The sequence below is a fragment of the Heptranchias perlo genome, chromosome 3 (genome assembly GCF_035084215.1).
Source record: "Heptranchias perlo isolate sHepPer1 chromosome 3, sHepPer1.hap1, whole genome shotgun sequence".
NCBI classification, from domain to species: Eukaryota; Metazoa; Chordata; class Chondrichthyes; order Hexanchiformes; family Hexanchidae; genus Heptranchias; species Heptranchias perlo.
Genome location: NC_090327.1, coordinates 120,407,826 through 120,425,884, shown reverse-complemented (window position 1 = coordinate 120,425,884; position 18,059 = coordinate 120,407,826). Strand labels below are relative to the sequence as shown.

The 18,059-nt window shown below is 40.6% G+C and overlaps 1 protein-coding gene across 2 annotated transcripts in view; it reads left to right on the top strand.

Moving 5' to 3' along the window:
* LOC137319919 (septin-7) overlaps positions 1–18,059 on the top strand; it is a 116,843-nt gene that overhangs the window by 48,651 nt on the left and 50,133 nt on the right. For both annotated transcript variants that reach the window (XM_067981810.1, XM_067981807.1), the window contains exon 3: positions 17,142–17,242. In XM_067981810.1, the coding sequence (XP_067837911.1) occupies positions 17,142–17,242 (101 nt within the window). The remainder of the gene's footprint in view (positions 1–17,141; positions 17,243–18,059) is intronic.

The following is an 18,059-nucleotide window of genomic DNA, read 5'->3' as shown; positions in this document are numbered from 1 at the left end:
TTATTTCTTCAGTAAGGAGTAGAAAACTCACTTCTATCTCAATGCAAAGATTAGGCATATTAAAGTTCTTTTTCTTGACCATCTCAAACTCTGACCAGAGCAACACGACAATTTATGTAAATATGGAAAATAAGATGATTGTTGAACCTGGTGTTTGTGAATGCATTTTTAATACATCCAATATACTTTAGGATTCAAACTGAATCTTATGAAAATCTCAACTTTAAGACGAATACGTTATTAATGTATTCTTTGCTTTGAAGTTCACCTTGGGTTAATTGTTTTGATTTGTAAAATATAAATGGCACAAAATGGAAATAAATACTGGGGCAGGGCGATGCGCTATAAATTATAAATTGGATGTTCACATCTATAAAATTGCCGTAAAGGTATCCAGCTATAGGGTTTCAGTAGAAAACTTCCAGTTGGAATTTTTGTCCAGAGGAAGTGGTATTTGTGGTGTAGACAAGTTTTTGAAGACACGTGGAGAATGTTAAGCAAACATAACTTTGGCAAGCAACCTCTTTCCCTGCTCATTTTTCCATTACTGAATACATAAAATTCTATTTAAAGAAATATGCATTTGTCAAACCAGCAAGCCCACTTTCACTAATCTCTTGTATGTAAGAATTCAGGAATTTAAAGATGGAAGTATACTTGCTTAAATTTAGTGACAGTTTGTGCAATGCAAGTTCTTAACCCTGGCATTGCAACTGTACTTGGGTATTTTGATTAGCCTTTATAGTACAGGAAAGTAGAGATAATGTGATCAATGCGGATACAAGAGCTAGTGTTCAATTTAATGGAAGTCTGTAGCATTACAATTGAGTGGGAGAAGAAAATCCTGGAACTACCTTGCGCCACTTCCCATTAATTTATTTGCATTGGATACTGCTCTTTTAATACAGGCATACAGACTGATCAGTTAAGGCCATTGGAGTGATGAACAATGGAATTTGTTGTATTCATGTGATTCAATGCACTGTTCCTGTTTGAAGCTTAGCATTGGCTGCAGTGTTGATTTAATCAACTTGCTGTTCTGTTTTTCCATTGAAAGATCAGTGACAAGCCAATTGAAGTGCTTCAGCAGTTACACAGCAAAATAACTTTCCAAAGATGGATGGTTTTGTTTGTGACGGTACATCAGTTTTTCAGGAGCTGCTAATCTGCTAGAACTCATGGTTGAGATTGTAATAAATGCTTCTGCAGATATAGTCATATTCTCATAAGTGAGTGTCCTTGCTTAGTCCCTGGAGGAGCATTTTAAGCACGAAGCAGTGTGAGTCAAAGTACTTGCTTTTCTAGGGTTAGCAAGCTTAATGGTGTTTGATCATCAAAAACATTTTTATTGCACATAGCCCTTGTGTTCTACAAGGAAGTTTGTATATGCACTTGCACTCATAGCAGTATAAATGTGCAGAAATTAAAGTTCCTTTGAATCCAACACGTCTTACCAGGATGTCAGTGCACTGCTAATGTTTGCTGCAGTCTAACCCTGGAGCTGACGGTCACCACCCCAATTCAACATACTTTGCAGCTGATGTTTTGCACTACTGTGTGAAATCTGACTCCTTGGGTCTGGGAATTAGGCACCCCAAAGCACTTCAGAGGCATTATCAAAAATTAGATGCTGAGCCAAAGGAGGAGATATTGGGAGGGGTGACAAAAGCTTGATCAAATAAGGTGGGTTTTAAGGAAGATCTTAAAGGAGCAGATGAGGGAGAGGCGTAGTTTAGGGAGGGAATTCCAGAGCTTGGGGCCAAGGCGGCAATGGTGGGGTGAAGGTTGTTTTTGGGGGGGGGGGGTATAGCATAAGAGGCAGGAGTCAGAGGAATGGTGAATTCAAGATGGTGGCTGGAGGAAGTTGGAGATAGGGAAGGGTGAGGCCATGAAGCAATTTAAACATGATGAGAATTCTAAATTTGAGGTGTTGTGAAACTTGGAGACAATGGGAGGGGAGGGATGATGGGTGAGCAGGACTTGGTGTTGGATAGGATACGTGCAACAATGTCTTGGATAAGCTCAGGGTCACTGTGGTTGCAAACAGTCCGGTTCAGCCTAAGACTTTGGCCAGGGAGGGGAATGGAATCGGTGGTACAGTTATGGAGTTAGTGGTGGGGGCCAAAGATGATGACTTCCCAATGTTTAGCTGGAGGAATTTGGACCTCACCCAAGACTGGATGTAGGGTAAACTATCTGACAACACAGGCAGTAGAGGGCTTTAGAAAGTGGGTGGATAGGTAGAGCTGGTGTGGTCAGTATACATGTGGAAGCTGACCCCATGTCTGTGGCTGATGTTGCCAACGGGCAGCTTGTAGATGAGGAATAGGAGGGGGCCAAGGAAAGCTCAGTGCAGGAATCTGGAAGGAACGGTATGGTGGGAAGAGAAGCCATTGTTGAAAATGACCTACCTATGAGGCTAAGTATAGATCAGGATAAATCAGATGCTTTGTAGAACATAGTTACTGAACTGCTGAGACTTTGGAGATGTCCTGTGATGGAAGGCTGGTCATAAGGGATGAATAAAATAACATGCATAAAGGAGGGTATTCTGAAGTTCTAGTTCATTTGTCTTGTTTTGCAGGGTATGAAGAGGGAGGAACTTTGCAGAACCTTTCTTGAGACTGAATTAGGTAAAATCCATGATGGTGCCAATTGGATATGGCCTATGAAGGAACAGGCTTGATGAGTCAAATTGGGGGGGGGGTGGTGGTGTCGATTCTTCCATCCTATTCTGGAAATGTAATTTTTTTTTCCTTCAGTACCTGTTACAGAAGCAGTGTGATTTTTCATAGAGGTTGAGTGAGAAAAGTAGTCAGGTTACTTTACTTTTATGTCTGGGTGCACTAGTTGGTTGATCTCTTTCTACAACTTCTCACCCTATTACTTTTCCTTCCCTCCTCTCTCTCTCTCTTTGTTCCCTCACCCCAAGAAAAATTTATGTCTGAACATTTCAGGTTACCTTCAACTTGTACTCGAGATTTTAAATGAACTTCATAAGTGACTGGATGCTGGCATGTTTGAAGTTAGAGTTGCATTAACCAAACAATATTTTACAATTTTTGGAGCAGGACAATGCAATGCAACATCAAAATAAGGATCAAAAACAAAATACTGTGGATGCTGGAAATCTGAAATAAAAACAGAAAATGCTGGAAATACTTATCAAGTCAGGCAGCATCTGTGGAGAAAGAAAGTGTTATATTTCAGGTCGATGACCTTTCGTCAGAACTGGAATAAGTTAAAGATTTAACAGTTTTTGAGCACGTGCAAAGCCAGGGAAAGGTTGTGGGGTGGGGGGGGGGGCGCGCGAGGAAGGGGAGAGGAGGAAAGAACAGAAGGGGAGGGAGATCTGTGATAGGAGGGCAGGAGCAGTTAAATAACAAAAGGGAATGATGGTGCAAGGCAAGGAGGGTGGTAATGGGACAAGTGATGAAACAAAAGATGGGTCTAGAGCTGTAAATGGCAACAGCACCTGAAATGTTAACCCTTTCTCCACAGATGCTGCCTGACTTGGAGTATTTCCAGCATTTTCTGTTTTTAAATCAAAATAAGGATCTTGAAGCATATGCTTATTCTCAATTGCAGCAGCTCCCAAAGATAATATAGATTGTTAAGCTCTTCAAAAGCTGTTTATAAAGCCATTTGGACTTGTCATTCCAGCAGAAACAACTTCTCCCCCCAAAATTCCGAAATCTCTTAGCAAACTTGGAGTGAGTTTGCATTCTTCACTCTCTTTTAAAGCAGAATGGGGGACTGTCCTCCCCACTGTCTTTGTAAATAGTCCATAGGAACATCATGGATTGAAAACTGTCATGCCCTTGATACTATTAATGTCTATTAGCAGTCAGATGTTTTCAAGAAGTTAAGTTTCTTCCTGTATACACAAATTAAGTTGGCATATAGTCAAGATCTGCCTTTCCCGCTGTGTATGTAATCTGTAGAGCTTTTTAAACTGAAGTTTGGCAGGGAAGTTTCCATCATAAATTGGAATTCAAGTTTGAAACACTTTTGCAGAACCACGTTTTAAAGATTGCTGTTGAAATGTAATTTTATCAATAGATATAGGATTTTTAACATGCACTTCATACGTGACTTCCCCTCAGTCACGGATTTGTTATAGAGAGAGTTCTGGGTACCACATACAACAACAACTTGCATTGCATTTATATAGCACCTTTAATGTAGTAAAACGTCCCAAGGTGCTTCACAGGAGCATACACATGCTGGAATGCTTGCATCCACAGGCTTACCAAATCAGCATTTGGAAAAATACATTATATTAAATGGCCTCAGTTACTGGGTTTGTTGAAAAAAAATTGCATTGGTGGGGATTGGCAATTTTAGCATTTATGAAAGTTAGTCATAAAGATTTACTAAAAATTCTAAACATGTTAATTTAAACCCATGATATGCTCCTCCTGCACTATGTGGGAAGTCATGGACACTGCCAGTGTCCCTGGCGACCGTGTGTAGAAAGTGTGTCCAGCTGCGGCTACTGGCTAACCGTATTTCGGAGCTGGAGCTGCGGGTGGATTCGCTGTGGAGCATCAGTGATGTTGAGACTATAGTGGATAACACGTTAAATGGGGTAGTCACACCGCAAGTAAAGATTACACAGACAGAAAGGAAATGGGTGACCGCCAGACAGAGTAAAAGGACTAGGCAGGTACAGCAGGAGTCCCCTGGGGCCATCTCCCTCTAAAACAGATAGACCGCTTTGGATACTGTTGGGGGAGATGGCTTATCGGGAAAGCAGCAAGAGCCAAGTTCGTGGCACCACGGGTGGCTCAGCGGGGCGTCAGAAGGGAGTAAAGTTGAGAGCAGCAAGAGAAGGGAAGACCAGGGGAAATTTACAATACAAATAGTACAAACAGTTGTTCAAGAACAAGTGAAAGGGAAATGGGTAGAGCAGCAGAAAGAAAGTGTACTTTAGACACTACAGATAAAATGAAAACTAGAAGGTGTAAGGTGATTAACCCAGCATCAAAGCTGAAGGTCAGGCTAGGGTGTGTGGCCCAACTAAGAGTTCTATGTACAAATGCATGGAGTACAAGGAATAAATTTAAATGAACTACAGGTTCAAATTCAAATTGGAGGGTATGACATGATAGCTATTACTGAGACAAGGCTGCAGGATGGTCAGGATTGGGAACTAAATATATCTGGTTATAAGGTCTACAGGAGAGACAGGGAAAATGGAAGAGGGGGAGGAGTAGCCTTAGTGATTAGAAATGAAATCACTTCAATGATAAAGGAGGATATAACGAGAGGTAAGCAGCCAACAGAGACCTTATGGGTTGAATTGAGAAATAGGAAAGGATCTAAGACTATAGTGGGAATTGTGTATAGGACCCCTGGCAGCAGCTCTGAAGTGCAGAGAATTGGACAAGCGTGTAAGAAAGGCATAGTGGTCTTAATGGGGGACTTTAACCTTCGCATTGATTGGGAAAAGCAGACTGTCAGAAAGGTAGTGAATTTCTTGTGTGTCCGGGATAGTTTTCTACAGTATGTCCTAGAGGCAACAAGGGGGCAAGCCATACTAGATTTAGTAATGAGTAATGAACCAGATTTAGTTAACAGCTTAACTGTACACTAACATCTATCCAATAACAATCATAACATGATCGAGTTCAATGTAGTGTTTGAAAGTGAGTCAGCTGCTAAGATTCTAGACTTGGGTAAGGCCGACTTCAATGGGATGTGACAGAGATTGTCCACAGTAAACTGGGCAAATCTGTTAATGGGTAAAACGACTGATGATCAGTGGGAAATGTTTAAAGAAACATTTAATGTGATACAGAACCGGTTTATACCCCTGAGGGGCAAGAACTCTACTTGCCAAAAACAACAGCCATGGACAACTAAAAAGGTATGGGACAGTATAAGACATAAGGAAAGGGCATACAAAAAGGCAAAAAATGGCACAGATCCTGCTAAATGGGAAAGATACAAAGTTCAACAAAGGGTCACAAAACAGATAGTAAGAGCTATGAAAAGAAACTTGCAAGGGATATCAAAACCAATACGAAGAACTTTTATAGTTACATTAGGAAAAAGAGGGTGGTCAGGAGCAGTGTTGGCTCCTTAAAAACTGAAAGTGGGGATATTGTCATTGACAATGGGGAAATGGCGGACATGTTGAGCAATTACTTTGCATCAGTATTTACAGTAGAAAAAGAGGATAGCATGCCGGAAATCCCAAGAAAATCAGGGACAGGGACTCAATAAAATTAATATAAGTAAAGCAACAGCGATGAAGAAAATAATAGCACTAAAGAGTGACAAATCCCCAGGACCAGATGGTTTCCATCCCAGGGTTTTAAAGGAAGTAGGTGAGCAGATTGAAGATGCCCTAACTATAATCTTTCAAAGTTCTCTAGATTCAGGAACTGTCCCTCTGGATTGGAAAATTGCACATGTCACTCCGCTTTTTAAGAAGGGACAGAGAGGGAAACCAGGGCATTGTAGACCAGTTAGCCTAACATCTGTTGTGGGGAAAATGCTGGAGTCTATAAGGATAGGGTGACTGAACACCTCGAGAATTTTCAGTTAATCAGGTAGAGCCAGCATGGATTTGTGAAAGGTTGGTCATGCCTGACAAACCTGATTGAATTTTTTGAAGAGGTGACTAAAGTAGTGGACAGGAGAATGTCAATGGATGTTATTTATATGGACTTCCAGAAGGCATTTGATAAGGTCCCACATAAGAGACTGTGAGCTAAGATAGAAGCCCATGGAATCGAGGGAAAAGTACGGACTTGGTTAGGAAGTTGGCTGAGGGAAAGGCGACAGAGAGTAGGGATAATGGGTAGGTACTCACATTGGCAGGATGAGACTAGTGGAGTCCCACAGGGATCTGTCTTGGGGCCTCAATTATTCACAATATTTATTAACGACTTAGATGAAGGCATAGAAAGTCTCATATCTAAGTTTGCCGATGACACAAAGATTGGTGGCATTGTAAGCAGTGTAGATGAAAACATAAATTACAAAGCGATATTGATAGATTAGGTGAATGGGCAAAATTGTGGCAAATGGAATTCAATGTAGACAAATGTCAGGTCATCCACTTTGGATCAAAAAAGGATAGAACAGGGTACTTTCTAAATGGTAAGTTAAAAACAGTGGATGTCCAAAGGGACTTGGGGGTTCAGGTACATAGATCATTGAAGTGTCATGAACAGGTGCAGAAAATAATCTAGAAGGCTAATGGAATGCTGGCCTTTATATCTGGAGGACTAGAGTACAAGGGGGCAGAAGTTATACAAAACCCTGGTTAGACCGCACCTTGAGTACTGAGAGCAGTTCTGGGCACCGCACCTTCGGAAGGACATACTGGCCTTGGAGGGAGTGCAGCGTAGGTTTACTAGAATGATACCCAGATGTCAAGGGTTAAGTTACGAGGAGAGATTACACAAATTGGGGTTGTATTCTCTGGAGTTTCGATGGTTAAGGGGTGATCTGATCGATATTAAGGGGAACAGATAGGGTGGATAGAGAGAAACTATTTCCGCTGGTTGGGGATTCTAGGAGAAGGGGGCACAATCTAAAAATTAGAGCCAGACCTTCCAGGAGTTAGATTAGAAAACATTTCTGCACACGAAGGGTGGTAGAAGTTTGGAACATTCTGCCGCAAACGGCAATTGATACTAGCTCAATTGCTAAATTTAAATGTGAGATAGATAGCTTTTTGGCAATCAAAGGTATTAAGGGATATGGGCCAAAGGTGGGTATATGGAATTAGATCACAGATCAGCCATGATCTTATCAAATGGCGGAGCAGGCACGAGGGGCTGAACGGCCTACTCCTGTTCCGATGTTCCTAAAGCCTTTTCAACCCTTTTTTTAGAAAATGTTTATTTTGCCCCTGGACGTCGCCCTACCCCCTGCAGTTCTCTCTTCTGGAGGTGCTGATTCATGCTGCGGTACTGTTCTATAGGTGTTGATTGCTCTCTGGTATCTCTCCCAAGTGACTATTTGAGAGTCTAGATGGTGAGTGCAGGCTGTTCTACCTTGTGGGCTTTAAATCTGAGGCAGGTCCTGCCCAAACCTGACTTCCCTACACATGCACCATTTGGAGTGGGTTACTGGTGATCAAGCGTGGTGTTTCCATCTCTCTGGTTCAAGCATACGAGGATAATTATAGTATTCCTGCTCCCATCAGCTAAAGCAGTATAGATTTGGAAACAAACCTGGGATATTCTGGCCTGCATGGTTGTTGCATGCTTCATGAGCCACTGAAGGAACTCCAAGCCAGTCAAATTTTAAAATGTTCCTTTTTTAATTTGCAATGTGATATTTTTCTTTTGTATATTAAAAAAAACTGATTCAATTGTTTGTTTCAACACTTAAAATAAGCAATTTTGCAACCTGTCACATTTAATTCAGTTAAAGCCACCCAAAATACAGAACAACCAGTGAATAGGGAGAGGGTTAGCTTTGGATCATTTCAGCTCTATATACACCTGCAAATAATTACACGATTGTGTTTTGTTTAATAACTGCCGAACTTACGTGGTAGCAGCTACTTCGCATGGGAAGATTGCTGTGTCAGTCTAAGCATCAGTACATTTCTTCAGCTGCAAAACATGCCTTCAAGTTGACTTCAGCTAATGAAGTACCATTTTACAAAAAGTTGGTATGCCTCTCCTAAAATGGCAGTGGTAAGAACTGCGGAAAAAAGATATATAAAAGAAGAAAACGAAGACTTGCATTTATATAGCACCTTTCACAGCCTCAGGATGTCCAAAAGCACTTTACAACAATGAAGTATTTTTGAAGTCTAGTCACCGTTGTAATGTAGGATTGCAGGAGCCAAGTTGCACACAGCAAGGTCCCATGTGATAATGACCAGATAATCTGTTTGTGACGTTGGTTGAGAGATAAATATTGGCCATGACACCGGAGAGAACTCCCTTGCTCCTCTTCAGATAGTGCCATGGGATCTTTTACGTCAATCCGAGAAGGCAGACTTGGTTTAACGTCTAATCCAAAAGACTGCACTTCCAACAGTGCAGCACCCCCTCGATATTTCACTGGAGTGTTAGCTTAGATTTTGTGCTCCAGTCTCTGGAGGGGACTCGAACCCCAACCCGACTCAGGAGAGAGTGCTACCCACTGAGACACGGCTGACACTAAGCAGGGATAGAAACAAGCTATTATATTTTTTTAAAAAGTATACATTTTAAGAGTTAGTATACAGGTAGTATTTGTAGGAAAGAGGAAAGACTGAATAGGGAAACTAGAATTGGAGGAAAAAAAGCTAGCACTGGGTAAGTGCACATACTTCTATGTAAAATTGATCCATGATCCAGACATGGATGCAAGAAATGTATGCCAGAGGAGAGGTGAAAGTAGCTGCCCTCAACATCAAGACAACATTCGACTGACCAATGAGTCTCAGTAAATCTGGGGTCAATGAGAGCCAAAGGGAACATCCTCCAATGGCTGCAATAATGTCGTACACAAAGGAAGAAGGCTATGGTTGTTGGAGAGTAATCATCAGAGTCTCAGGACATCACTGCAGGAGTTCCTCAGGGAAGCCTCCTCGACCCAATTATCTTCAACTCCTTCATCAAATACCTTCCCTCTATCATGGGATCAGGAGTTCACGACAATTCCACTGTTCTGCTACATTCACAATTTATCCAATAATGAAGCAGCCATACCAGCCTACAGCCGGACCTAGATAATATCCAGCCTTGGGCTGACAAGTGGCAGGTAACATTCGTACCACATAAATGCCAGGTAATGACTGTCTTGAACAAAACAAAAATCCAGCCATCTCCCCTCCTTGTCATCACCATTGCCTAGCTCCTCACTATTAACATCTTGGGGCTTGGCATTGACCAGAAGCTTAATTGGACCTGTCACATTAACATCATAGCTACAAGAGCAGGGCAGAAGCTGGCATAATAGGCTCACCTCCTTATCTCTCCAAGCCTCCCCACCACCTATAAGGCTTTAGTCAGTAGTTCTAAGGATAGAATGCTCACTACCTTCCTGAATGGGTGCAGCTGGAGAACACAATCTGCTAGAGCAGTTCGCTTGATCAGTCTCTGTGCCACTGGACTCTGTATCCTCAAACTTAAAGATTAAGACCCTATTATATCTGTTCTTTGGAGGAATTGATCAGAATTCATTTTTTGTTTTCGAATAAGTTGACCATGATAATGGTATAATATCAATTAATACTATTTTTAAATGCAATTTTTTTGGTGCTTTACCCTCTAGTATTTCAGTAAGGCTGGAATAAGTTTGGGGTGTGTCAGGCAAGGTTTCATGTTATAAATAGAAACCAACTCTGAAATTATTGTAGTGAATTAACCATGAGGTGGCAAGTTACATATTCTGTACAGTGAACCAATAACATTAATTTTGTTCTTCAGCACAAGTTAAATAGGAGCATTCACCACATTGACCATTTGACCTTTACCTGAAGCCGGATTTCTACAGCTTTCTTTAGCATGTTGTGTTCTGATTTACGGTACCACTGCCATTGATTTTATTTTACTGCCAACAGCAAGATTAAAATGTTTGCTTCAAAGTTTGATTTTAAAATCGGAGTGATTCGCAAACAGCAGTTATGTTCTTGGTCCCCTGGACTGTACCATCAACCCTTTAATGGTTTGGTTAGCATGCACAGCATGTAACACTTCTGGAATAAATCCTGTAAAATGACAATAGGAACGAGTTATAAAACTTCGTTTAATCAGAGCATTGTGTTACGAGGCCACACAGAATGACAAATCTGTTTCCAGTGAGAGCAAAGAAATTATCACTCTTGCTTTGATAGTGTAACATGGGGGCTTGTTTTTGCTATTTGACGACCACAAATTCCCCAATGGCAGTTTTATAATGCTGTTCGTCTATCCATGAGCCTGAATTTGTCCAATGTAAAAATGCTTTGCCGACTTTAAGCTTCAAGTTTCCCATACCCTTTTAGTAACGAGGCACATTGTCCTTGTGACCTAGTTGCATATCTGAGAGACATGATGAATCTCCAACTCTTGGATGAATTTATCAAAATTTTGATGAGCCATTTCCTGGTCTGTGGTTTTGCTTTATAAATTGGCTTGCTCAGAATTGTTCTTTGCTCATGTGTAAATATTCAGTACTTCAATTTGTTGGCTCAATAACTTGGATTTCACCTAACTTTATAAAGGGCTGTTTCTCATCAAACTTTTAATTCCTTTCAGTATTAAGCAAATTGGACATTTTAACCAAATAGTGACATCTTCCCATGGACTTGTAAAGACCAGGGTAGAAACTTGACTTTCATGTATACATATTGCCTGAACAACTGTATGTTTAGTATGGTGCAAAATTGTAACAAATGCACAGTTGCACATAATCCCATCTGGAAACACTAAGTGTGTACTAAGATAGTACTTTGTTTGCAATCCTCTGGTCCTGCTGGTTCAGTGACATGAATGCCAACTATTTTTCCTTCAAAAAGTGACTCTTTAATTTATTTCCCACAGCCCATCCTAGTAACATCTTTGATCTGGATTAAGTTTTTTAAAGTTATTAAATTTCAAATGTCAATTAATTTACTTTTTGCAATGCAAGTGTTCTGAAGGTTTGAGAAGATAGTAATATTAGCACAGGAACAGTAAAATGCACAGTGATAGTGGAGACTGGTGTGATCTGAACAATGTAAGCTTGGAATGCCAAGAATTAGACTCTGGTTTCTAGGATTCTCATGGGAATGATGTGAAAACCAGATGATGGGATATGGTCAGGGATTGTTATGTGAATGTCAGTTGTTTATAGGAACATTCTCTGGAATGCTTCCAGTTGGTTCTGCTTTTTGTATTTTCCCATGTATGGCCACCCGAACGCGTGTAGGATATTAGAAACCCTTCTTAATGATGAGAAAAACAGGAATTTTTTATTTCATGCTTATGTGGCAATTGGTTGGAAATAAGTCTAGGTAACGCTAGCAGCTTTCAAAACATGCATTTAATGGTTGACATTTTATTGGAAAAATTGATAATTCTAGGGAATTCTATAAAAGTCCTTATTATGAGTGCTCTCAGTTTAAAGACCAATTGCAATCTTGTTATGGAGATATGCCATTTTCTGATTTGGCCTTTAAGTGAACAGTGAGTAAAGGGGGAAATACTTGTCTTAATACTGTCTTTTTTTGAGGGGTTGGGGGAAAGGATGGGGAGAAAATGTGAACCAGGAGCCAAACATCTTTGGTCAGATCGTGTGTTCAGTATAGCTTACCGAGTTGGATAATGAACAGTTGTCATGGTGTGAGGGGGTGGGACATGATTAGTTGTGTCGTAGAAGCCACTGTTTCAATTCATTGAATAAAGGAGCTTTGTGGAATCTCTTGTGATGCAATACTTTATTTGTACATATGGTTCCAAGACTCCCTCTTGTGTGGAGCTAAGCACAGCCATTGAGTACCATACCATAGATTTCTTTCTAGATTGCACAAACTGGTTTGCACTACAACATACCTTTTCATCTTGCCCTATACGTTCAACTATCAACAAGTCAAAATTCAGCTAGAATAGTTAATTTGTTGTATTCTCATTTTGTGAAACAGATTATATATCCATTATCCAAATGAATGGTTTGAGTCATCAGATCTAGATATTTGCTGCTAAACACCACAAATGTGTTGAAATGAGAGATTAATGGTGAAAGCAGTACCTGGGCTCCTGTTTTGATGATGCATCTTTAGTTGCTGTTGGATAAGAAACTGCAAGGCCTTCAAAGCACCTGGAGTGGAAGTTGGTCTGATTCGCAAACTGTTCAATGCCAATGTTTGACTTCGATTTTTGAAAGTCCTGTCTCAGTTGGCCATATCCAGGTTGATTCTTTGCATTCACTGTTTGCCTAGATTTTTTATTATTGTAATTATTCAATCTGATAATCTGAGCCAAGCAGTGGCATTGATCTCTCTGATCTAGATAGTTAGATACATTAGCTGCAGTAGTGCAGCTAAAAATAAAGCTATTTGAAATCATTTGGCTAAATGTCAGTGTATAAGGGGCAATCTGTGATCCATTAAGTGGCCTGCAATCTCTGGTTATCTGGCCTCTGAAACCAAGTTCACATCCCTGATATGCTAGCCCTCTGCAGCATTGGTTATTTTCTCTAGAAGGGGCGGTCATTAGCATAATGATTTTTGGGCCTTTTTTTGTTCTGGGTTCTGTTTCTGCTGCTTTAGATTAATTTAATCAGTGTAGTGAGTGATAAAAATAATGTTCAATGAAGTACTCCTTGAATTTGTTTTGTGATTGTTTATACATGGCTTGTGGATCTCCATAGTTTAACACCACTGCCACAGATGATACTTTGAACATTTTCTTTTTGTCATACAAAAAATACACAGAGTACCTTGGGTGTCTCATCTAGCTGATTATAAACTTCGTCCTCAGTATAAGCAAAATTTAAAGATGTGTGTCACACACCACGTGAGAGAGATGATGTGCAATCAGATGCACTTTTGATCTGATTTTTTTTTATGGCTGTGCTAACAGGAAGGAAGGTCTGTGGTATTGAAGGAAAAGGACAAGTATAATTTGACTTTGCAGGATGTGAATCAAATGAAGCAAACTACAAAGCTGCACCATTTTGTCACTGCACAGAATGGGTTGCAATTGCGGCAAAGACATATCCTATGTTTCATTTCGTAGGGAATGGATCTGTTTATCTGAGAATGAAATGTTCTCTATTAAAACATTTGGCAAGAAAGGGAATTTTCCTCAAAATGTTAAATTCTCAATTTATGGCAGCACTTGCATCACACTGTTCTCAAATTGCAACTGTCATCTTTAAAATGTACAATGGCCATATAGTTGCCAACAATAGCTTTTATTAAATAGTACAGTAATAAGTACTTGGACTACACTTTGAATGTTGCCAATGATGCTAAAAATCACAAGACTTGCTAAAAACTTTGTTTGGCTTCAAAAAAAAATCTGCATTTTGTCATTCTAGAAAGAAACGTTGATCTCTAAGTTTGTAGCCTTTTTTATTTTTGGGATGTGGGTAATTCTGGCAGTGCCATATTTATGGTGCACCCTTTTTGCCCTGAGAAGGTGGTGGGCCCACTCCTTAAACTGCTGCAGCCCTTGTGATGACTGTGCTCCTGCAATGGTGTTGGGGAGGGAATTCCATGATAATATATGTCCACATCAGGGTGGTGTGACTTTGAGGTAATGGTATTCCCACAACATTCCCGCTGGTGGGAAAGATCATAAGGGAAAGGAGGTGCTGTCAAAGTGAATTGCTGCATATATTGAATATAATTGCGGGGGGTGGTGGAGGAGAGTAACACGGTTTTGATCACTTACAGTGGCAGTTTTATCTGCATGGTAAAAGTTTGAGTGGAGGGGAGAGAACCCCACACCCCCACCCCTTCCCATTGTCATCAAATATGTGTGGACTACTGGTGTGGGTCTGTATCCTTGCAGTCTATCATGGTGATTTTCGTGCATCAATGCAGTATACCATCAACAATCATACCCTTAAACTGGAAGTTTGAGGAATGCTTGCTCTTTCAAACATTTTTTTTGAGTAGTTCAATACTGACCATTATAATGGGCTGAAGAGAGACGGAAGGGCACGGTATGAGTCGCCACGCGCCAGTTTGGTGTATGTGATTGCACTTCGATAAACTGGTGGTAGTAGGCTGACTTATTAGTGAGAAATGGTGCAAAATAAATCTAAGTTTTTTTGAATAACTAGAGAAGCACCTGATAGTTTACTCCTGTTGAATTATCCAACAATTTGAATTGAGCAATGTAAATAAAACAGCATGCTGCATTTTGTATATTAAAAAAAAATTCTAATTAAATAATTTGAAATCGACGTGTAAATTGTATTGGAAGGTAGTGTGTGCGTGGAACTGAGGGTGTGAACAGTGCTGAGGAATTCCTGTAAATCATAATGTGACATGTGGCTTGTTTATCTTTGCCGTATTTAGTCAACAGTAACTTACGATTGTAATTTAAGAATTTTACTGAATGAACTAGATTTTACTTGAGTGATTTGGATCAGGTTCACAGAGGCAACTGACTAAAATGAGAGTAGCTACAAAAAAATACACAAGTTTATGAATGAAATGCCTGGAAGCATTGAGACTTGCAGCAGAACCCTGGTGGTGCCTGAATCACACAAACCATGGTGCACATAGTATTTGTGTCTTTGAATTCTGGGAACTAGTCATGTGCAAGTCACACATGCTCATGTGAATGTCATTCATTTAAAGTCATTCAGTGTTCGGTTATGTGCATGCTGTAGAATTAAGTGGGCAATTGACAGGTGGGACAAATTGGAGCAACAGCATTTCCGTAACTTTGTCCTTTTGTACTATATGAGGCCCACTTATCTTTATTTTCCACTATGTACCTGCAAATTTGTCCACCAATTGATTGGAGACTATGCAGGTGCTGATCTGCGTTATTTCCTACCCTACCGAAAGCTCTGATGTCTAGTGAATAATTTCTGTATAAATGCCAGTTTCGTGATCATCATCTTTGATGCTTCCAGTGTCCAAGTTACATTTCCTTCAATCACTGCTCAAAAAGGAAGTATACTGTTGCTTTCCCTTTTGTGCTGTATACCTAGCAATGTTTTTATAAATTGAAAGTGCAGCATTGTTGTATTAGTATCAGCAGTGTTTGCGAATATTTTTTGTTGCAAGCAGTCAGCTTCAGCCGGAGTTCCTTTGGGCAGCGTCCTAGGCCCGACTATCTTCAGCTGCTTCCATGACGTTCCCTCCATCATAAGGTCAGAAGTGGGACTGTTTGCCGATTGCAGAGTGTTCAGCTTCATTCGCAATTCCTTTGATAAGTGGCAAGTAACGTTCGCACAAAACAAGTGCCAGGCAATAACCATCTCCAACAGGAGAGTCACTGACATTGAATGGCATTACCATAGCCGAATCCCTCACCATCAACACCTTGGGGGTTGCCATTGACCAGAAACTCAATTGGACCAGCCACATAAATGCAGCGGCTTCGAAAGCAGGTCAGAGGCTGGGTATTCCGCCGCGAGTGGCTCACATCCTGACTCCCCAAAGCGCTTCCACCACCTACAAGGCATAAGTCAGGAGTGTGATGGGATACCCTCCACTTGCCTGGATGGATGCAGCTGCAACAACACTCAAGAAGCTCAACACTATCCAGGACGAAGCAGTGACTGTTATCTTGCCTATGCTGTTTAGGATTGTGATGTTTCTTTTTTGACCATTTTTCCATGGAAAGGATCCAGAGAGGAGTTATTTTTAAAAATATGCCTGAGTTATAGTTATAGCTTTAAAGGGGCTAAATTCATAGCCGCAGGATGGACAGATGTGTGTTATATCTCAAGTGGGCATCTGAAATCAGTATCCCGTAGACGATAGATAATTTGACATTCCAGTGACTTCAAACTGCTGCTGCAACAATCTTATCCATTTTAATTCTGATGGGGTCATTGCCAAGTTAGGCAGGAGGATTCTGTTTGGGAGGGGATGAAGAGGAGTAGTCAGATTTGTCTAAAGCTAATGCTTTTAGAAAAGGCTTTTAGAAAAGGAAACCCACACCAAAAACTGTGTTTTTAGAAGCAGGGCACTGCACAGGTAGTCAGTCAGTAAAGGGTTGAGAAGCAAGACTGTTGTACCCTGGGATTGTAGGACGGAATGCAGAAAGATTATTCTGTTTAAGACAACTCACTGAAGCAGGATAGTGTTGGACATTATTTTGGATCATTCCATGTTGTGCTGATTGAACTAAACAATTCTGATGGTACCTATTGCTTTGTTTGTTTCACCTTACTGTGGGATAAAGCAGCTTATGATTAGAATCAATGTTCTTCATATCTAGTGTTAACTTGTTCTGCCTTTGGAGAGATTAAAGAAACGAGTCTCCGGTCCAGATCACAAGGGGATGCTATTATATCCTCAGGTTGTGCTAATATATAAGTAGATAAGGGCACACTGAGTCCATTTCCATAAAAGTAATAGTATTCAGACTGCTCAAAGGAACAACTGACACCGCTGAACCTGAGAAGGTATTTAAGCAGACTTGAATTTGTAAACCAGGATTTTCAATACTTTTGAGATCATTCTTGAGCCTTCCACTGTTGAGCATTATGTAGGTGTTATAATTTTTCTTTGTTTTTTTTTATAGGTTGAACAGTCAAAAGTATTCATTAAAGAAGGAGGTGTTCAGCTACTACTCACAATAGTTGACACACCAGGATTTGGAGATGCTGTGGACAACAGTAACTGGTAGGGTTTTGTAGAAGAGCAATGATGTATGTGTGAAGGATATTAAAGAACTTCCAGTTATATCACATCTTCAGTACATCCGAAGGCGCTTCACAGCCACTGAAGTACTTTTGAAAGGTAGTTACTGTTATCTAGGCAAACAATTTATGCCAGCCAGATCCCGCAAACAGCAGTAAGATGAATGCCTACTTAATCTGCTTTTGGCGATGGTCGAGGGATAAATGCTTGCCAGCACACAAGAACAATTCCCTGCTCTTTGAATATTGCCATGGGATCTTTTACATCCACGTGAGCAGATTGATGCAGCCTCGGTTTAACGTCTCATCCGAAATACTAATTACTTTGCCAATGCAGCACTCCCTCATTACTGCACTGAAGTGTTAGCCTATGTTATTTGCTGAAGTCTCTGGACTGGGACTTGATCCAACAACCTTCTGGTTCAGGCCAAAGTGCTAAGCTATTAGACTTGGTACACGGTTCGTAATTACAACACATGATAGGGTTCTTGATCAATAGGTTTGCAAGAGGATGATAGCTTGCCCCAAGTAGTGAGCTCCAAACGGTACTCCCATTAATTATTTTACATTTTTTGCATCCTTTTTTGTTTTTAGATTCTCTTCCTTCCCCAACCTTCTTATCCCATTGTCATCTCAGCGATATGATGGGCCCCATGCTGTCATATCAAAGCAGCCTTTAAAGTGGCTCCTAGGACATGCATGAAGACTCAAGTTCACTGTCTATTATGCTCCACAGTGCCCACACCCGCCACCCCCCCCCCCCCCGACCCTGAACATGCCATCTTGCTAAGACGAGGAAA